General features: G+C 37.4%; 1 protein-coding gene across 3 annotated transcripts in view; it reads right to left on the reverse strand.

The window, feature by feature from the left end:
- The window catches only part of P4HA1 (prolyl 4-hydroxylase subunit alpha 1), an 84,250-nt gene that overhangs the window by 55,531 nt on the left and 5,642 nt on the right, over window positions 1-23,077 (reverse strand). For all 3 annotated transcript variants that reach the window (XM_082634495.1, XM_082634494.1, XM_082634496.1), the window contains exons 2-3: window positions 1,518-1,625; window positions 478-574 (exon numbers count right to left, since the gene is read on the reverse strand). In XM_082634495.1, coding sequence (XP_082490621.1) covers window positions 478-574; window positions 1,518-1,593 — 173 coding nt within the window. In that variant the 5' untranslated portion in view covers window positions 1,594-1,625. The remainder of the gene's footprint in view (window positions 1-477; window positions 575-1,517; window positions 1,626-23,077) is intronic.

The following is a 23,077-nucleotide window of genomic DNA, read 5'->3' on the forward strand; positions in this document are numbered from 1 at the left end:
AGCCCGCACACAGCAACAAAGACCCAATGCAGCCATAAATCAATCAATCAATCAATAAATAAATTTAAATAAATAAATTAGCATTTAAGGAAAAACTATATCAATTAAATAATACTATACTTATCACTGTAATCTCTAGAATGGAACCATAGGACTGAAGGATAAATAGCAGTGCAAAATTGCTCCAGAAGGTGGCTTGATTAGGGAGGTTAGAAGAGGATAGAAGATATTAGCAACCATTGAAAAAAATTGTCAGTCAATGACCCATACCCATTTATATTCTTATCTCAATCCATATTCTTCAAGTGAAGTCTTAGCCTGGGCCAAACTTCTGTTTTCTGTGCTCCTACTTTAGCCATCTCAACTGGCCTTTTAAGACTGACAGAGGGCTTTCATTTTCACTCAAAGAATGTTTTAGCTCTACGAAGAAAACATGAAGGTGGAATCAGAGTCATAATAAGTGAACACTTTGCTTACTTTTTTATTTGTTCTAATTTGTCCTCTTCTGCCTTAATATAGTCTTTCAGGGAAGTCACCAGATCTTTTTCAGTACGGATCAAATCAGTCATCTGACCTAGAAGGAGAAAAAGGGAAGAAAGTAATCAAATACCCATACTGGTCAAAACAAGTATTTTCGAATAATTTAAGAATGATTGAGAACGCTTCATTCTGAGAGGACTTACCTGGCATGAATCAGATATGTTGGAGAGAGCATCATTTTATTTTTCTTTTTTTCCTTTTTTTAAAACCAGATAAATAAAAATAAAGCCGAAAACTCTTCTAATCATGTGTTCCAATTCAAAATTTCAAGCTACTTAATTCTGCAAGCTTGGACCATATCGACAAATTGTCTTTCATCTAAAAATTTATTTTTTAATTTCAAAACCTTACTTTCCAAGGATCAACGTTTCTTCTCCCCTACCTCCCCTCTCACCTTTTTGTGGTTTTGAGACTACTTAGAACTAAATTTTTATTCAATAAACAAAGATCACACTAACAAAAAGTATACTTCTCAACTGCAATTCAAATATCCGTATTTAGATATTCATAAGGAGAAAACAGAACTCATCATTTTACATCCCAAAATTAGGTTTCATAACTATAATACTTGTTTGTGTTTTATTTAGCTCCACGATCATGTGAGGGTAGAACTGGTCAACAGGATGACAGAAAACTTCTCTTTTAAGACATATGAAGTATGCATATAGGAAAACATAAAAGACTAAGTATATACATTAAATGATTTGCTGGGTAGACTCATTACCAGAGAATTTTCTTTGGCATGCTTTTCTAAATTTTCATAAATTTCTAATCTGAAAATGTATTCCTTTTGTAATCAGAGAAAATAATCTAAAGAAAAAAATTGAATTTAAAAACAAGAGAGACTTTTAGAGGGGTAGGGACTGAAGTAATGTTTCAGTCTCTGGGAACACAATGTATTTGTTTTTACTGATCTAAAAACACTAAAAAATGGAAATTTTTAAATGCAAAAACAACAAAAAATAATTAAGACTTACCAATTGAAGTAAAAAAGCCTGGATCAGCCAAAGACTGGGGAAGTAGAAACCCTACAACTAAAATACACCAGATCATCTTCAGAGGCTTACTTTTACAGGATCGCACACCTACAAGAGAAATATGGCCATTATTTTAAAAAAGGAGGACTTCCCTGGTGGCGCAGTGGTTAAGAATCCGCCTGCCAATGCAGGGGACATGGGTTTGAGCCCTGGTCCAGGAAGATCCCGCATGCCGCAGAGCAACTAAGCCCGTGCACCACAACTACTGAGCCTGTGCTCTAGAGCCCATGAGCCACAACTACTGAAGCTCACACGCCTAGAGCCCATGCTCCGCAACAAGAGAAGCCACCGCAGTGAGAAGCCCACACACTGCAACGAAGAGTAGCCCCCGCTCGCCACAACAAGAGAAAGCTTGCGCACAGCAACAAAGACCCAACTCAGCCAAAAATAAATAAATAAATTTAAAATAAAATAAAATAAAACGTTAGAATATGCTTAAAGGGAAAAAAGGTTTCAGAGCTTTTGATTAATCCTCTAAATTGCTAACTTGTTCCATCTTTTCCCTACAGTGGCCTTAAATTTTAAAATAAGTTCAATTAAAAGTTGCAGATACTGGGGTGATGAAAACGTTCTAAAATATACGGTAGTGATCAATTGTTGAAGAACACTGTGAAAGTACTAAAAACTACGCAAGCATGAACATGGGTGAACAGTGTGGTATATGAATTATATCTCAATAAAGCTGTTTTATTTTTTTAAAGTTGTACAGAATTAAAAAAAAGAATACCAACCAACCCTGTCGATTTAAGCTAGCAATTCCTCTCAAAGGGCCCAATACTGAGCTTTTTCTCTTATCTACTGTGTTCTATGAAAAAAATCCTTAGCCCAGTACAAAGTTGTGGCATTTTTTTCTAAAACCTGGCAGCAAAGCCCTTCTGTCTTTTTTGCTTTGTCCCCCGTAGTGCTGTCTTTTCTGGAATGGATTCTTCATGGCAGATGCAGATTATCAACCAGCAGAAAGATTTTTACGCTGCTTTCCCAAAAGCCCTGTTAGCACTCTTCTCTTGCTCCTTCTCCACAACATACAAGGACTTTAAGTCCTTCTCCTTTACTACCTTACAGGAAAATAAATTACAAGTGCAGTACCATTTGCCCCAATAACAGACATCCATTGGTTATTCTGACTTGTCATCCAATTCCTCTTTTGTACAGGCACCTCTGACTCTTCCCAAGTGACTTCTCCTAAAGCAACAGGTTCAAGTCCACATTGGAAAACTCCCTATTACACACATACACACACAAAACACTTTCCCTTAACTTGAATCAATAAAAATAGGTCGGGCTTCCATGGTGGTGCAGTAGTTGGGAACCCGCCTGCCGATGCATGGGACATGGGTTTGTGCCCCAGTCCGGGAGGATCCCACATGCCGTGGAGCGGCTGGGCCCGTGAGCCATGGCCGCTGAGCCTGCGCGTCCGGAGCCTGTGCTCCGCAAGGGAGAGGCCACAACAGTGAGAGGCCTGTGTATCGCAAAAAAAAAAAAAAATAGGTCACCACAGAAACTGACACTGACATCCTGGAAGTACTCCTAAGTCTCCTCCCTCAAGTCTGCAAACTTCCAGTTACTTCCAGAACCACACAGTAGTGAAATACACTGTTCTCTTGGCTGCTTTACAGTAACTCTTTGGGAAGGCTTCTAGCATGCAGCAGATGCAGACACTTCCTCTCCTGGGTTCCTGCCAAAGCACAAGACTTTTTCAAAATCCTGGGCTGTCTGAACAGTTTAGACACTGTTTAAACAGATTTCTGCCATAATTCCTTCATAAATAAATGTTATTTCCAGCAAATACAAATGCTTTTGCTGTACTAACAGAAGGCTAATCAGAAATGTTGTCTAAACGTTCAACTCTGATGAGAAAGTTTACATTTGTCAGATAAGAGCTTACCATTTTTTTCACTGCTAAAATATATATTGTCCCTAAAGTTTCTGTCATCTTTTATCATCCTTAAACCTCACAATGAATCAAGAGCCATTAGCCTACAGAAATTACAAAAAAGAAGCTTGAAAACTGCTTTATTCTAGATGGAATAAAGAGTTATAATCAACAACAACAACAAAAATAACAAAAGGAAAAGTTACTGGATCTCTGAAAGGAGAGAAGAATTTTTTAACTTAAAAATGATAAGACAACCTATCAAAAGCCAGATAGAATTAAATACACAAAATAATTTAGGTTTATGTATGTTTTTAAAAAATTAACTACAAACTAGGAAACTAAAGAAAACAGAGCTCATTTAAGGAACTCCTACAAATCAGTAAGAAAACTACTAAGATGTTAGTAGATAAGTGGATTAAGAACCCAGAAAGCCACAAAGAGGAACTATAGTTAACTAAACCCCCAAAAAACAAAAACAAAAACTCACTCATTGGTATTCAAGGACACAAAAAATTGAAATAAGATAGCTAGTTTCTGCGTATCAAATGAACAATTAAACAAATTTAACAACTTAATTTAAAATATCTAATGATAGTGTTATATGTCAAGAAACTTAAAGTGAACATATTCCTTACTTGTAAATTTAAATGAAAAACAAGATTTAAAAATTAACATCAACTCTCATTCAGTGCTAGTGGGATCACCAAATGGTACAGCCACTTTGGAAGACAGTTTGGCATTTCTTAAAAAATTAAACATACTCTTATGATATGATCCAGCAATCATGCTCCTTAGTATTTACCCAATGGAGTTGAAAATTTATGTCCCCACAAAACCCTGCACATGTATATTTATAGCAGCTTTATTTATAATAGCCAAAACTTGGAAGCAACCAAGATTTCCTTTAGTAGGTGAATGGATACACTGTGATACATCTAGACAACAGAATATTATTCAATGCTAAAAAGAAATGAGCTAACAAGCCATTAAAAAAAACATGGAGGAAACAAATGTGTATTACTAAGTGAAAGAAGTCAATCTGAAAAGGCTACTATACACTGCATGATTCCAACTATATGACACTCTGGAAGAAATAAAACTATGAAGAGAGTAAAAAGATCAGTGGTTGATGGAAGGAGGGCAGATGAACAGATGGAGCATAGAGGAATTTTAGGGCAGTGAAAATATTCTACAGTATCATAACGATGAATACGTGTCAGTATACATTAGTTCAAATTCATAGAATTTACAACACCAAGAGTAAAGGGGTAATGTTAAACTATGGACTTCGGGCAATTACGATGTGTCAATGTAGATTCATCAATTTTAACAAACATGCCATTCTGGTGAGGGAATATGCATGTGTGGGGGCAGGGAGTACATGGGACATCTCTGTACCATCCTCACAATTTTGCTGTAAAAAAAATGAACTGAAAAAAAATAAACATCATACAACCCTGCTGGAATCTGTATTGAATGAGATTGTTTCTACTACACTCTGACAGAAAGTTATAAATAAATACTAATCAAAACAAAGAGGAGGGCTTCCCTAGTGGCACAGTGGTTGAGAGTCCGCCTGCCGATGCAGGGGACACGGGTTCGTGCCCCGGTCCGGGAAGATCCCACATGCTGCGGAGCAGCTAGGCCCATGAGCCATGGCTGCTGAGCCTGCACGTCTGGAGCCTGTGCTCCACAGTGGGAGAGGCCACAACAGTGAGAGGTCCGCATACCGCCAAACAAAAACAAAAACAAAAACAAAAACAAAGAGGGACTTCCCTGGTGATCCACTGGTTGAGAATCCACCTGCCAATACAGGGGACACGGGGTTCAATCTCTGGGCTGGGAAGATCCCAGCTGCAGAACAACTAAGCCCACGTGCCACAACTACTGAGCCTGCGCTCTAGAGCCTGCAAGCCACAACTACTGAAGCCCGCGCACTCTAGGGCCCGCTTGTTGCAACTACTGAAGCCCGTGTGCACAGAGCCCGTGCTCAGCAACAAGAGAAGCCACCGCAATGAGAAGCTCATGCACCACAACGAAGGGTAGGCCCCGCATGCCACAACTAGAGAAAGCCCACACACAGCACTGAAGACCCAACGCAGCCAAAAAAAAAAAAAAAAAAAAAACGAAAAAGAAAAAAATTAACATTAGAGGGCAGACAGTAGAAGCAAGAACTACAATCCTGCAGCCTGTGGAAAAAAAACCACATTCACAGAAAGATAGACAAGATGAAAAGGCAGAGGGCTATGTACCAGATGAAGGAACAAGATAACACCGCAGAAAAACAACTAAATGAAGTGGAAATAGGCAACCTTCCAGAAAAAGAATTCAGAATAATGATAGTGAAGATGATCCAGGACCTCAGGAAAAAAATGTAGGCAAAGATCGAGAAGATACAAGAAATGTTTAACAAAGACCTAGAAGAATTAAAGAACAAACAAACAGAGATGAACAATACAATAACTGAAATGAAAAATACACTAGAAGGAATCAAGAGCAGAATAACTGGGGCAGAAAAATGGATAAGTGATCTAGAAGACAGAATGGTGGAATTCACTGCCATGGAACAGAATAAAGAAAAAAGAATGAAAAGAAATTAAGACAGCCTAAGAGACCTCTGGGACAACATTAAATGCAACAACATTCGCATTATAGGGGTCCCAGAAGGAGGAGAGAGAGAAAGGACCCGAGAAAATATTTGAAGAGATTATAGTCAAAAACTTCCCTAACGTGGGAAAGGATGTAGCCAACCAAGTCCAGGAAGTACAGAGTCCCATATAGGATAAATCCGAGGAGAAACACGCCAAGACACATAGTAATCAAATTGACAAAAATTAAAGACGAAGAAATATTACTAAAAGCAGCAAGGGAAAAATGACAAATAACATACAAGGGAACTCCCATAAGGTTAACAGCTGATTTCTCAGCAGAAACTCTACAAGCCAGAAGGGAGTGGCATGATATACTTAAAGTGCTGAAAGGGAAGAACCTACAACCAAGATTACTCTACCCGGCAAGGATCTCATTCAGATTCGATGGAGAAATCGAAAGCTTTACGGACAAGCAAAAGCTAAGAGAATTCAGCACCACCAAACCAGCTCTACAACAAATGCTAAAGGAATTTCTCTAAATGGGAATCACAAGAGAAGAAAAGGACCTACAAAAACAAACCCAAAACAATTAGGAAAATGGTAATAGAAACACACATATCGATAATTATCTTAAACGTGAATGGATTAAATGCTCCAACCAAAAGACACAGGCTTGCTGAATGGATACAAAAACAAGACCCATAAATATGCTGTCTACAAGAGACCCACTTCAGACCTAGGGACACATACAGACTGAAGGTGAGGGGATGGAAAAAGATATTCTGTGCCAATGGAAATCAAAAGAAAGCTGGAGTAGCAATACTCATATAAGATAAAATAGACCTTAAAATAAAGAATGTTACAAGAGACAAGGAAGGACACTACATAATGATCAAGGGATCAATCCAAGAAGAAGATATAACAATTATAAATATATATGCACCCAACATAGGAGCACCTCAATACATAAGGCAACTGCTAACAGCTATAAAAGAGGAAATCGACAGTAACACAACAACAGTGGGAGACTTTAACACCTCACTTAAACCAATGGACAGATCATCCAAACAGAAAATAAATAAGGAAACAGAAGCTTTGAACGACACAATAGACCAGATAGATTTAACTGATATTTATAGGACATTCCATCCAAAAACAGCAGATTACACTTTCTTCTCAAGTGTACATGGAACATTCTCCAGGATAGATCACATCTTGAGTCACAAATCAAGCCTCAGTAAATTTAAGAAAATTGAAATCATATCAAGTATCTTTTCTGACCAGAACACTATGAGATTAGAAATCAATTACAGGGAAAAAAATATAAAAAACACAAACACATGGAGGCTAAACAATACATTACTAAATAACCAAGAGATCACTGTAGAAATCAAAGAGGAAATCAAAAAATACCCAGAGACAAATGATAATGAAAACATGACAATCCAAAACCTACAGGATGCAGCAAAAGCAGTTCTAAGAGGGAAGTTTATAGCTATACAAACCTACCTCAAGAAACAAGAAAAATCTCATATAAACAATCTAATCTTACACCTAAAGGAACTAGAGAAAGAAGAACAAACAAAACCCAAACTTAGCAGAAGGAAAAGAAATCATAAAGATCAGAACAGAAAGAAATGAAATAGAAACAAAGAAAACAATAGCACAGGTCAATAAAACTAAAATTGGTTCTTTGAGAATATAAACAAAATTGATAAACCATTAGCCACACTCATCAAGAAAAAGAGGGAGAGGACTCAAATCAATAAAATTAGAAATGAAAAAAGAGAAGTTACAACGGACACCACAGAAATATACAGCATCCTAAGAGACTACTACAAGCAACTCTATGCCAATAATATGGACAAGCTGGAAGAAACAGACAAATTCTTAGAAAGGTATAACCTTCCAAGACTGAACCAGGAAGAAATAGAAAATATGAACAGACTAATCACAAGTAATGAAACTGAAACTGTGATTAAAAATCTTCCAACAAACTAAAGTCCAGGACCAGATGGCTTCACAGGTGAATTCTATCACACATTTAGAGAAGAGCTAACATCCATCCTTCTCAAACTCTTCCAAAAAATTGCAGAGGAAGGAACACTCCCAAACTCATTCTATGAGGCCACCATCACCCTGATACCAAAACCAGACAAAGATAATACAAAAAAAGAAAATTACAGACTAATATCACTGATGAATATAGATGCAAAAATCCTCAACAAAATACTAGCAAACGGAATCCAACAACACATTAAAAGGATCCTACACCATGATCAAGTGGGATTTATCCCAGGGATGCAAGGATTCTTCAATATATGCAAATCAATCAATGCAATACACCATATTAACAAATTGAAGAAGAAAAACCATATGATTGTCTCAATAGATGCAGAAAACGCTTTTGACAAAATTCAACACCCATATATGATAAGAACTTTCCAGAAAGTGGGTATAGAGGGAACCTACCTCAACATAATAAAGGCCATATACGACAAACCCACAGCAAACATCATTCTCAATGGTGAAAAACTGAAAGCATTTCCTCTAAGATCAGGAACAAGACAGGGATGTCCACTCTCGCCACTATTATTCAACATAGTTTTGGAAGTCCTAGACACAACAATCAGCGAAGAAAAAGAAATGAAAGGAATACAAATTGGAAAAGAAGTAAAACTGTCACTGTTTGCAGATGACATGATACTATACATAGAGAATCCTAAAGATGCCACCAGAAAACTACTAGAGCTAATCAATGAATTTGGTAAAGTTGCAGGATACAAAATTAATGCACAGAAATCTCTTACATTCCTATACACAAATGATGAAAAATCTGAAAGAGAAATTAAGGAAACACTCCCATTTACTGTTGCAACAAAAAGAATAAAATACCTAGGAATAAACCTACCTAGAGAGACAAAAGACCTGTATGCAGAAAACTATAAGACACTGATGAAAGAAATTAAAGATTATACCAATATATAGAGAGACATACCATGTTCTTGGATTGGAAGAATCAATATTGTGAAAATGACTATACTACCCAAAACAATCTACAGATTCAATGCAATCCCTATCAAATTACCAATGGCATTTTTTACAGAACTAGAACAAAAAATCCTAAAATTTGTATGGAGACACAAAAGACCCCGAATAGCCAAAGCAGTCTTGAGGGAAAAAAACAGAGCTGGAGAAATCAGACTCCTTGACTTTAAACTATACTACAAAGCTACAGTAATCAAGACAATATGGTACTGGCACAAAAACAGAAACATAGATCAACGGAACAGGATAGAAAGCCCAGAGGTAAACCCACACACCTATGGTCAACTAATCTATGACAAAGGAGGCAAGGATATACAATAGAGAAAAGACAGTCTCTTCAATAAGTGGTGCTGGGAAAACTGGACAGCTACATGTAAAAGAATGAAATTAGAACACTCCCTAACACCATACACAAAAATAAATTCAAAATGGATTAGAGACCTAAATGAAGACTGGACACCATAAAACTCTTAGAGGAAAACATAGGAAGAACACTCTTTGACATAAACCACAGCAAGATCTTTTTTGATCCACCTCCTAGAGTAATGGAAATAAAAACAAAAATAAACAAATGGGACCTAATGAAACTTAAAAGCTTTGCAAAGCAAAGGAAACTACAAACAAGATGACAAGATGACCCTCAGAATGGGAGAAAATATTTGCAAATGAATCAACGGACAAAGTATTAATCTCCAAAATATATAAACAGCTCATGCAGCTCAATATTAAAAAAACAAACAACCCAATCAAAAAATGGGCAGAAGACCTAAATAGACATTTCTCCGAAGAGGACATACAGATGGCCGAGAAGCACATGAAAAGCTGCTCAACATCACTAATTATTAGAGAAATGCAAATCAAAACTACAACAAGCAATCACCTCACACTAGTTAGAATGGGCATCATCAGAAAATCTACAAACAACAAATGTTGGAGAGGGTGTGGAGAAAAGGGAACCCTCTTGCACAGTTGGTGGGAATGTAAATTGATACAGGCACTATGGAGAACAGTATGGAGGTTCTTAAAAAACTAAAAATAGAATTACCATATGACCCAGCAATCCCACTACTGGGCATATACCCAGAGAAAACCATAATTCAAAAAGACACATGCACCTCAATGTTCACTGCAGCACTATTTACAATAGCCAGGTCATGGAAGCAACCTAAATGCCCACAGACGAATTGATAAAGAAGATGTGGTACATATACACAATGGAATATTACTCAGCCATGAAAAGGAACGAAATTGGGTCATTTGTAGAGACATGGATGTATCTAGAGACTGTCATAGAGTGAAGTGAGTCAGAAAGAGAAAAACAAATATCGCATATTAACGCATATATGTGGAACCTAGAAAAATGGTACAGATGAACCGGTTTGCAGGGCAGAAACTGAGACACAGATGTAGAGAACAAACGTATGGACACCAAGGGAGGAAAGTGGCAGGGGTGGTGGTGGTGGTGTGATGAATTGGGAGAATGGGATTGACATGTATACACTGATGTGTATAAAATGGATGACTAATAAGAACCTGATGTATAAAAAAATAACTAAAATAAAATTCAAAAAAAATTAACATTATAATGTGATCGTAACTATGCAAGAAAACATGCAGAGGAAATTCACCAAAATGTAGTTGTCTCTGGAGAGCAGAACATTAGGTGATTTTTTTCCTATTTCTCTGCATTTTCCAGATGTCATAGGGTATATTTACTTTTATACTCCATGTTTATTTTTTTTTCTCATCATATAATAGGTTTTTTTTTTATTGAAGTATAGTTGATTTACAATGTTGTGCCAATCTCTGCTGTACAGCAAAGTGACTCACTTGTATGTAGACTCTCTGTGATATTCTTTTCCATTATGGTGTATTACAGAATATTGAATATAGTTCCCTATGCTATACAGTAGGACTTTGTTGTTTATCCATCCTATATATAATAGTTTACATCTGCTAATCCCAAACTCCCAGTCCTTCCCTCTCCCAGCCCCCTACCCCTTGGCAACCACAAGTCTGCTCTCTATGTCTGTGTTCTGTTTTGTAGATAGGCTCATTTGTGTCATATTTTAGATTCCACATATAAGTGACATCATATGGTATTTGTCTTTCTCTTTTTGACTGCACTTCACTTAGTATGATAATCCCTAGTTGCATCCTTGTTGCTGCAGTGGCATTATTTCGTTGTTGTTTTTTTTTTTTTCTTTAAGCAGAAATTCATTCCTTCCTCCCTCCCTTCTTTCCTTTCTTTTTGGCTGCACTGGGTCTTCGTTGCTGTGTGCGGGCTTTCTCTAGCGGTGGCGAGCGGGGGCTATTCTTTGTCACAGTGCATGGGCTTCTCATTGTGGTGGCTTCTCTTGTTGCAGAGCATGGGCTCTAGGCATGTGGGCTCAGTAGTTGTGGCTCATGGGCTCTAAAGTGCAGGCTCAGTAGTTGTGGCGCAAGGGCTTGGTTGCTCCACGGCATGTGGGATCTTCCCGGACCAGGGCTCTAACCCGTGTCCCCTGAATTGGCAGGCAGATTCTTAACCACTGAGCCACCAGGGGAGTCCTATTTCTTTCTTTTTTATGGCTGAGTAGTATTCCATTGTATATATGTACCAATCTTCTTTATCCATTCATCTGTTGATGGACATTTAGGTTGTTTCCATGTCTTAGCTATTGTGAAGAGTGCTGCTATGAACTCAGGGGTGCATGTATCTTTTTTAATTATAGTTTTGTCCAGGTATATGCCCAGGAGTGGGACTGCTGGATCATATGGTAATTCTACAATATTTTTAATTTTCTGAGGAACCTCCACACTGTTCTCCATAGTAGCTGCACCAACTTACATTCCCACCAACAGTGTAGGAGGGTTCCCTTTTCTCCACACCCTCTCCAGCATCTGTTATTTGTAGACCTTTTTTTAAAAAAATGTATTTGCTTTTTATTTATTTTTGGCTACGTTGGGTCTTTGTTGCTGCATGCAGGCTTTTTCTAGTTGTGGCGAGTGGGGGTTACTCTTTGTTGCGGTGCACGGGCTTCTCACCACGGTGGCTTCTCTTGCTGCAGAGCACAGTCTCTAGGTACGCGGGCTTCAGTAGTTGTGGCACGTGGGCTCAGTAGTTGTGGCTCACAGGCTTTAGAGCGCAGGCTCAGTAGTTGTGGCGCACGGGCTTAGTTGCTCCGTGACATGTGAGATCTTCCCAGATCAGGGCTCGAACCCGTGTCCCCTGCATTAGCAGGCAGATTCTTAACCACTGTGCCACAAGGGAAGCCCTGTAGACATTTTAATGATGGCCATTCTGACCGGTGTGAGGTGGTACCTCACTGTAGTTTTGATTTGCATTTCTCGAATTATATTTACTTTTATAATGACAAAAATTAACTCTATACAAAATAATAAACCTAAAACATCAACTTCCATATTATGGCACTATAAGCCTTTAATGAAGTGCTTAACTACACTCTAACACAATAAAGTGGCTAACACGTTTGAGCATGTCCCATTTTCTAACTCTATAAACCTCTAGATTTCTCTGCTTCAAAGATTGTTAAGCTTATTTGAAAGCAACCCAGATATCAAGTAGTGAACTACTGTACATTGTCAGAGTAGCATACTTTTCTATTCTCCTTCCTCCCAAAAATAGACATATGACCCAGGCTAAGGCAGTCATGGACTCTCATTCCCACGAACCTAACAGTTGAGGAGTGGGCTTGTGAAATGGTAAAAAGCAGCTCTTTCTGAATTGCTAAGTTCAGAGGATGTGAATCTGGAGCTGCCTGTGACCATCTTTCCCACTTGACAAGGATAGATAGTAACCTAATCTATAAACAGGACAAAGTTATGCAGAGACAAACAGCTTTACAAGCTCCACAGTCCTGATTATTACAATTACTGCTTTGAATCTGTGAGCTATCCCAATAATCTTCCAACTCAGCTAAGGGAGCCTGTAGATTCCCTTTGTCTTAAACTAGTTCATGATGGATTTCTGTCACTTGCAATAGAAAGTTCAGACCCTCACAGCATTACTCCAAATTACCATGCCAACGTAAGCTGGTTAATAAAAATGAAGGTAGCCTATATAGCAGTGGTTCTACACTTTAGCTGTATCAGATCACCTACAGGTTGAGGTACCTATAGATCATTTATGCAAGTTCTCAGGTGATGCTGCTGCTGCTACTGCTCTGGGAACCACACTTTGAGAACCACAGGATACAATCATCCCTTGAAATCACATAAAAGGCGCTCTCTGCCTTTAAAATACATTTTACTTCAACTTATTTTTTGGAACTTGTCACTGAATTTCTAATTAATCTAGGGAATGCTTCCTCTAATCTGTTTTAATACTATGTCTAATCCACATTCTTTCAGAAACCTGAAGTGACATGTTAATAGGCAAGCACATCTTTATCAATCACAGGTTTTTAAAACATAATGGTTTCTTTACTTATGATGTCTCACTTCCATTTATTACCACCTTCATTCAGTTACCAGCTTGCAAAGCAAATCATTATATGCAACTAAGAGTAAAGCATCCCAAAAGACATTAGGGTTTTATTAAAAATAGTAAGATATACTGTGCAGTAGAAGCTAACACAACACTGTAAAGCAACTATACTCCAATAAAAATTAATTTAAAAAAAAGTAAGACACCTTCTTTCTAAACCCTCAAACAAGCTTGAAATAGAATTTAAATGGGTTAAAGAGGATGCAATCTCCTTTAAAAGAAAGGTAAATCTCAGATCCCTGAGAGGACCTGATGAAAGAAAGGGAGAGAGGGGAGGAAAGGGGAAAGAAAACAAAGCCAAAGAAGAGTCAAAGATACAAAGACAAATTTATACTGATAAAAAATTTAGTGCTAAAACAGTATGGATAAATTACTGATAATATGTTGGTTCTTGGTTAGATGGTAGGTTCATAAGTGTTTTTTATCTAATTTTTATAACACATGTATATTACATGTAATGTTTGATATACATGAATGTAATATTTTTAAAACTGTAAGGAAACAACAACAACAACCTGGGAAACATATTCTCAGGTAGAGCTGGACAAAAATAAATTGCAAAGTGTACTATTTATCTAAAACTTTCCTACAGTCCTTCTCTTCCAGGAAAGTCCAGTCCCACATACTCACAGATCAATCAAACCTGGGAACAGATTTTAAAACAGTTCTGCTACATTCTAAATGTTTACGACTTTGAGTTATCAGGATTCACTGAACTGTATGTTCAAGTTATTCAGTGGATTACTAGAACAGGGCATCTGGCAAATAATTCTATTAGCCTTTTGGTCTAACTTTTTCCTTCCAAGAGAAAAGTTGCAACATTTAAAAGTTTGTCTTTCCTAGACAAATCACTCAAAAATTAATAAGGTGGACTAAAAAATGCTTGTTATTCTAATCTAAACTTTCTCTGACACAAAAAAATTTTCCACAGGGCTCCTTCTAACAGTCAGTCTCTCCACACCTTCCACAACTGTTCCAAACCTTTTTAGAGGGCTCCAGCTTTAAGTTTATTTTTCCTCATACAAATTCCATATTCAACTGTTGGTTTTCCTGACATCTGTGTTAGACTTTAATCTTTCTGACAGTTTTTGGTCAACACAAAAGACCAACACACATTCAGGCTTCTAATTCAGGCCACTGCAATGTAGTATATACATCAAGACAGCATGTCTCTACCATATAAGCAGGATGAATTTTCCAAGACAACTAAGAGTGATTACTAATAGAACTAGTTATGTTTCTGTTCTTCCCTATTATCCCTCTGTAATTGCCATTTGTTTTAACTCTATGAATTCTAGTCATACTTCTGCTCCCAAAGAGAGTGAGATGCATCTCTAGTACACACTTAAAATACGATGGACGGGGCTTCCCTGGTGGCGCAGTGATTGAGAATTTGCCTGCTAATGCAGGGAACACGGGTTCGAGCCCTGGTCTGGGAAGATCCCACATGCCACGGAGCAACTAGGCCCGTGAGCCACAACTACTGAGCCTGCGCGTCTGGAGCCTGTGCTCCACAACAAGAGAGGCCGCGATAGTGAGAGGCCCGCGCACCGCGATGAAGAGTGGCCCCCACTTGCCACAACTAGAGAAAGCCTTCGCACAGAAATGAAGACCCAACACAGCCATAAATAAATAAATAAATAAATAAATAAACCAAGCATTAAAAAAAAAAAAAAAAATACGATGGACGAGTGCTTTAATGGTATTAGCAAACTTTTGATCAAAAACTCAGAAATCAGGGCTTCCCTGGTGGCGCAGTGGTTGAGAATCCGCCTGCCAATTCAGGGGACACGGGTTCGATCCCTGGTCCGGGAAGATCCCACATGTCACAGAGCAACTAAGCCCATGCGCCACAACTACTGAGCCTGTGCTCTAGAGCCCGCGAGCCACAACTACTGAACCTGTGTGCTGCAACTACTGAAGCCCGTGCGCCTAGAGCCCATGCTCCACAACAAGAGAAGCCACCACAGTAAGAAGCTGTGCACTGCAATGAAGAGTAGCCCCCGCTCGCCGCAACTAGAGAAAGCCAGCGTGCAGCAATGAAGACCCAACACAGCCAAAAATAAATAAATAAATAAAGAGTTGTTATTAAAAACAACAACAACAAAAACCCTCAGAAATCATACTAGCCTCTTTGCCACAACTTTCTGTAACTGAGCAGTGAACCCAGTCTTTGGCATCATTCCAGTGGAAAAACAGTTCAGGATTTAGTTGAAAAGAACCTCTAAATCAAGATATTGCTCTTAACTGAAAGTGCTACATAGGCTTTCTTTTGGAGGTTCTTCCAAAGTTCAAAGTCTTCCCTGTCAGAAGTAATCTGAAGATAAGATCATTTCAAAAACACATACCTGTTTTTCCCTATATGGCACCTCAACCACCCCTACTCTTTCTTCTGGAAACTGCCCCCTTCTACCTTTTTTTACTCCCCCAGTCTATCTTCAATTCATCCCCATAGTTTTACCAGTCATGTTATATAGCATGATACTTCTCCCTGACTAAGTAGCCATTCAAAGTTCTTTGCTGGAAAATTTAAAAATGAAACTGAGAAAGAAGTGGCAGGCACCCTTTGAATGCCTCAACTATTTTATAAATAAAGCTCAGGAGAAGTTAGGGACCAAGGAATGAAGCTTATCTGGAAAGGTTTTAAAATGAAGCAAATAACGCAGAGAAGACAGACAAGAGAAAGAAAAAAGCATTCTCATGTTCCAGTTATTCTTGAAGTTTAATCACACTCCTGACCTCTGTTGTTAAGACAACTCCCTATCCCCACAATACTTAAATAAATTCCATTATGGGCTAGTATGAGTTGGATTTCTGTTTAAGCCAGAGTCCTAATTAATATAGTTTCTCTCATCAACCTTGTTGTTAATATTTTTAGAGGCAAACTAAATAACAAGGTAAATAATTCTCATATATTTACCCCTCTCTATTCCCTAGCACCAGAAAGCGATATTTTTCAATTATCTTTTAAATGTTTTTCTTAATTTTGGAGGTCCAATACATGCTACCTCTATATCTGAGATACAAAGTTTAAGAATAAATATGGTTTTAATCCATTTATAAAAAAAGATTTAAATTGGATTCACAATTGAAGTTAAACTCAATGTTTAAAGTTTCTGTTTCAACTAGGAAAGTCAAGTTCCCCTAAACCAGAAACATTTTAAAAATAAATGTAGGCTGAGGGGAAGATTTGAGAAAGAAATGAATCTTATTTATAACTAAAACGGTGCCCTTCTTCACTGACTTTTTTTTTTTTTTTTTTTTTTTTTTTTTGCGGTATGCGGGCCTCTCACTGTTGTGGCCTCTCCCGTTGCGGAGCACAGGCTCCGGATGCGCAGGCCCAGCGGCCATGGCTCACGGGCCCAGCCGCTCCGCGGCATATGGGATCCTCCCAGACCGGGGCACGAACCCGTATCCCCTGCATCGGCAGGCGGACTCTCAACCACTGCGCCACCAGGGAGGCCCTTCACTGACTTTTAAACTGTATATTTTAAACTGTATAGTATACCTCTCAACTATTTCAAACACTTTAGTTAGTAATGCATACATTTCCCAATACAGGATAAAAAAGTTCAGGATTCTTGTTCCTGGGGTAGAAAAAAAAATTACCATAAGTGATACTAAGAGTCCTGCAATTTAGTAAAATTCATCAATAATGTCCACTTTTATTTGGTGGTCCCTTTAACTGGAAGCAGAATAAGCAAAAAGGTAAGGTATCAAATATGAGGTCAAACTTGACCACCAGCCAGTAATAAAAAATCAGCAGGGACTTCCCTGGTGGTCCAGAGGTTAAGACTCTGTGCTTCCACTACAGGGGGCACGGGTTTGATCCCTGGTCAGGGAACTAAGATTCCGCATGCTGTGCAACGCGGCCAAAACAAAACAAAAAAAGCAGTACTTCAGATGAAAGTGCCTTGGATGATGCCTGACACATTGAAGACACTTAAGACATGTTACTTTTGAATGTGGGGCAAGAGCTCAAGAATAGCTGGATATGTTGCCAAGAGTGTCTCAAGGGACGTGGAAAAACAAAAGACTTGGAGAGTTGTGGGAAGCCCAGGCAACCTCAACCCTGGGCTAAGGCAGTGAGAAGGACCAAGCAGCCCAATCTACTAGCAAACAAATGCACAGTCTTTATAATTTAGGAATTTGAGTGGGAGAAGAAAGTGGACAGAGGCAGTGGAAGGGAAGAAGGAAAAGAAGTAAACATTAAATTATACACGTTTTCCTTGTTGCTTATAAATGCTGGTATTTCCAAATATTAACATAGTCTATACATTTCTCATTTGAATAATTTGCAGTATTTTCTCTTGGTTGTATAAACTGGTTATATTAATGAAACTATGTATTTCATAACATGAATATCAATAAATATTGGTTAGAATATTAAAAAACAGCAGTAATATAAAAAGCAGCTATTCTTTAGAGACTTAAACTGTTTTTTTTCAATGTATTTATTATTTTTGGCTGCACTGGGTCTTCGTCGCTGCGCGCGGGCTTTCTCTAGTCACCGCACGTGGGGGCTACTCTTCGTTGCGGTGCGTGGGCTTCTCATTGCGGTGGCTTCTCTTGTTGCAGAGCACATGCTCTAGGCGCACGGGCTTCTGTAGTTGTGGCACGCGGGCTCAGTAGTTGCTTGCGGGCTCTAGAGTGCAGGCTCAGTAGTTGTGGTGCTCGGGCTTAGTTGCTCCACAGCATGTGGGATCTTCCCAGACCAGGGCTCGAACTGGTGTCCCCTGCATTGGCAGGTGGATTCTTAACAACTGTGCCACCACGGATAGAGACTTAAACTCTTAAAACTAGGTTTGTTTCTAATTTGGAGAGTGCTAAACATAAATATGGGAAAGTTTAAAGCCTAATTTCTAAGTTTAAAGAATATAATTGGATATATACGTAAAAAGTTTAAAACTTTATATAGTAATTAAAAGAACTCAAAAAATGTTAACAACTATCTGCGAGTTGGGATCACAGTCAATTCTCTTTGCTCAACTTCTGCATTTTAATAAACATTTTTAATAGAAAATTTGTATTTCTATAAATAAATAAGCGAGCTAAAAAATGAAGTCAAAGTAGCAGTGAAGTTAAGAGACAAATTCAAATCACAGACAGAGATAGCAAAATCCAAATGATCAACCACACCTCTACTAGTTGGCATAATACCACCATCAATCCCTTTTGCTCCAAAACAAATTGCATCTATTTTTGATTTTCAGAGGAAGTCCTGAAAAGGCAACTGTAGTGTCTTCGCCACCCTTAGGATACAAGTGGAAAATAAAATCTCGAACAATATACATTTTAGATTTTTTAAGCTTAAGTAAGGAATATGTGGTGAAGCAAACTATTCCAAAAGCATAGCTTTCAATGAAACTTCATTAAAGACTGAATTTTTAAAGCAAGCGATACTACTTGAAAAATTATCATTTAGAAAGAAAGAGCATTCCCTTTAGAAAAGGACCTTTTCATACAAACAAGAACCAATCACAGGAAGCAACAGAAAAATTATCTCATTTGCAACAGCAACAAATATGTTAATTACCTGGGAATAAACTTAAGAAAACTTTAAATTGACCCTAAAATTAACTCAAAATATAGCAAAGATTATTTTGAAATTTAACACTATAAACCTCTTAGGAAAAAAAGAGGTGTAAAGATTCATAACCTTGATTAGGCAATTAGACATAACACCTAGACAACAATTTCTTAGATATAACACCTAAAGCACAAGAAGCCAAGGAAAAAATTAAATTGGACTTCATCAAAATTTAAAACTTTTGTTCTTCAGGAAAGTGAAAAGGCAACCCACAGAATGGGAAAAAAATTATAAATCATATCTCTAACAAAAGTTTAATACCCAGAATATATACAGAACTCTTAGAACCCAACAGTAAAAATAATTTAAAATACTCCATTTTTTAAATGGGAAAAGGATTTGAAGAGACATTTCTCCAAAGAAGATACAAATGGCCAATAAGTACATGAAAAAACACTCAACCAACATCATTAGTCACTATGGAAATGCAAATCAAATACCACAATGAGATATCACTTCACAGCCCCTAGTATAGCTATAGTAAAAAAGAAAATAAGTGTTGACAAGGATGTGAAGAAACTGGAACACTCATGCACTGCTGATGGGAATGTAAAATGGTGTAGCTACTTTGGAAAACAGTTTTTCAGTTCCTAAAAACATGGAGTTACCATATGACCCAACAATTCCACTCCTAAGTCTATACCCGAAACAAATGAAAGCACATATCCACAGAAATATTTGTATATGAATGTTCATAGCAGCATTATTAATAGTAGCCAAAAAGGTGGAAGCAACCCAAATGTGCATCAAATGATGAATAAATAAAATATGATATATTCATACAATGGAATGTTATTTGGTCATAAAAAGAAATGAAGTACTGATACATGCTATAGCGCAAATGAACCTCAAAAACATTGTGTTAAGTGAAAAAATCTACAGACATAAAAAGTACATTAGTGGTTGCCTAGGGCTGGGGGAGGGGGAGGAGAGTGATTGCTAACAGATCTGATGTTTCTTTTTGGAGTGATAAAAAAAAAGTACTAAAATTGTTATGATGGTTACACCAACTCTGTGCATGTATTAAAAGCACTTTAAGAGGTAAATTGTATGGTGTGTGAATTGTATCTCAATAAAGCTGTTTTAAAAAAAGAAATCAACAAATTCTCATTTCACTAGGTAAATTCAGGAGTAGGGATGCTGGGTTGTATGGTAAGCATATGTTTACCTTTATAAAGAGCTGCCAAATGTTAAAGTCACTATATCATTTGCACTGCCATCAGCAATGGATGAAAGCTCCAACTGCTCCACATTCTTATCAGCATTTGGTATTGTTGTTATTTTTCCTTTTTTCCTTCATTCTTCTTAATGTCTCAATTAATTTTCTCACTTAAGTGTATACTGGTATTTCAGTGTGGTTTTAATTTGCAATTCTGCAATTACTAATGACGTTTAATATCTTTTGGTATATTTATTTGCTGTCCATAGGTCTTTTTGGTAAAGTTTCTACTTAAATCTTTTTTTTTCACAACTTTATTGTAGCATAATTGCTTCACAATGGTGTATTAGTTTCTGCTTTGTAACAAAGTGAATCAGTTATACATATACATCTGTTCCCATATCCCTTCCCTCTTGCTTCTCCCTCCCTCCCGCCCTCCCTATCCCACCCCTCCAGTTGGTCACAAAGCACCGAGCTGATCTACCTGTGCTTCTACTTAAATCTTTTGTCAAATTTTTATTAGATTTTTCACTTACTACTGAATTTTGTGAGTTCTTTATATATTCTGATACAAGACTTTTGTCAGATATGTGATAGGGGAATATTAACTCCCAGTTTGTGACTTGTCTTTTTACTCTCATAACACTGTTTCAAACAGCAGAAGTTCTTAATTTTCATGAAGTCGAATTTATCAATTTATTCATTTATGGATCATGCTTTTGGTATCTAATTTTTTGGTGATTAAAAAAAAAATCTTTGCCTGATCCAAGGTCAAAAAGATTTTGTCTTATATTTTCTTCAAGTTATTTTCTAGCTTTAGGTCATATCTCGAGGTCTACGAACGACTTTGAACTAGTTTTTGCACAGACAGTGAGGAATTTTTGCACTGAGGCTATAATAAAGAAAAATATTCTATTTTGATGTTTGAGTGCTCATTGCCTTAAAGCCCCACACCTCCCTCTCCCTTTTGCCCCACAGCTGGATAAGTCAGTAAGAAAGCCCAGCCATTGCCTCCTTGGGCGTCAGTGGGAAGCTAAAACCATGTAAATCCCACACGTGAGAACTATCACACTCCTTCTGGCCACGATAAAAATTAAACCCAACCGCCCTTCTTCACTTTTGCTTCATTCTGGACTAAACCTAAGACCTCTCTGTGAGGAATCCTTTTCAGTTGACTGTGTGAGTAAACTTTATTTCATATTTCATATCCATTGGTGCCTTTCTGTCATCTGTCCCAAGATTTATATAAATTTCTGGGCAAGGGGCTGCCCAGTGTCCAACAGAGGATATTATATGCCCAAATAAGACAGTTTTTGCATATGAACGTCTAACTACTCCAGATTATCCTTTCTCTATTGAATTGCTTTAATACCCTTGTCAAAAACGAATTGACCATTTTGTGTGTCTGAATTCTCTGTTTTGTTCCACTGATCTATCTTTTCTCTATCTTTACCCTTGAGTACTGCAGCAATTAAGTTGAAATCAGGAGTTTCCCAACTTTTTTGTTCTTTTTCAACATTATTTTACCTTTTTCTAGTTCGTTTTTCCATATCAATTTTAGAATCAGCTTGTTACTTTCTGTAATAAACCCTGCTGGGATTTCGACTGGAATTGCATTGAATCTATAGATCAGCTTGGACGAATGGTTGTCTTAACAATATTGTCTTCCAATCCATGTATATGGCATATCTCTCCATTTATTTAGGTCTTCTTTGGTTTCTTCCACCAGTGTCTTATAATTTTCATTATACAAATCTTGCACATGTCTTGTAAAGCTAATACTAAATATTTCATAGGTTTTGGTGCTATTGAGATGGTACTTTTAAATTTTAATTTCTAAGTATTCACTGTTATTATAGAAAAATACAACTGATAGTTATATATTGACCTTCTGTCCTTCAACCTTGCAGAATTCACTTATTAGGGCTGGAGCTTTCTGAAAAATCTTTCCGATTTTCTGCACAGACATTCTGTCCATGATTAGAGACAGTTCCTGCTCTTTGAAACACACTGTTAAAACAATGAAGACAAGCCACAATCTGGGAAGAAATATTTCCCTATAACATATGTTACTATTCCACTACTAGATATTTATGCAAGAGAAAAGAAAGTATATATTCCTCCAAAGACTTATATGCAAATTGTGAATGTTCATTGCAACTTTGTTTATAATAATTAAAAGCTGGAAACAACCCAAATGTCCATCAATTAGTACATGGAAAAAAAAAGTTCTGTGGTATATCCATACAATATAATACTACTCAACAATAAAAAGGAACAAACACATAACAACATGGATGAATTCCAAAATAATTATGCTGAGTTTAAAAGCCGGACACCCTCCTCCCCCCTGCAAAAAGTACATACTATATGAGTCCATTTACAGAAAACTCTAAAAAATGCAAACAAATCTTAAGTGTCAGAAAAAGATCAATGGTTACCTAGGGATGAGGAAAGGGCAGGAAGGAGCGGGAGGGAGGGATTACAAAGAGTCATGAGGAAACTCTTGAGGGTGTTGAAAATGTTCCTTATCTTGAGTGTTGACAATCTCATGGGTATATACTTTTGTCAAAATTTACCAATTGCACACTGTAAATGTGTGCAGTTTACTGTATATCAATTATACCTCGATAAAGTTGTTACAGTATACCAATTACTTTAATTTATTAGTAATCACCCTTATTATGTCATATGTTAGTGTTTTTATTTACCTATAAAACATTATCACTTGGTAGCTACGATTACTG

Source organism: Mesoplodon mirus, assembly GCF_964341445.2.
Source record: "Mesoplodon mirus genome assembly, chromosome: 2".
Lineage (NCBI taxonomy): Eukaryota > Metazoa > Chordata > Mammalia > Artiodactyla > Ziphiidae > Mesoplodon > Mesoplodon mirus.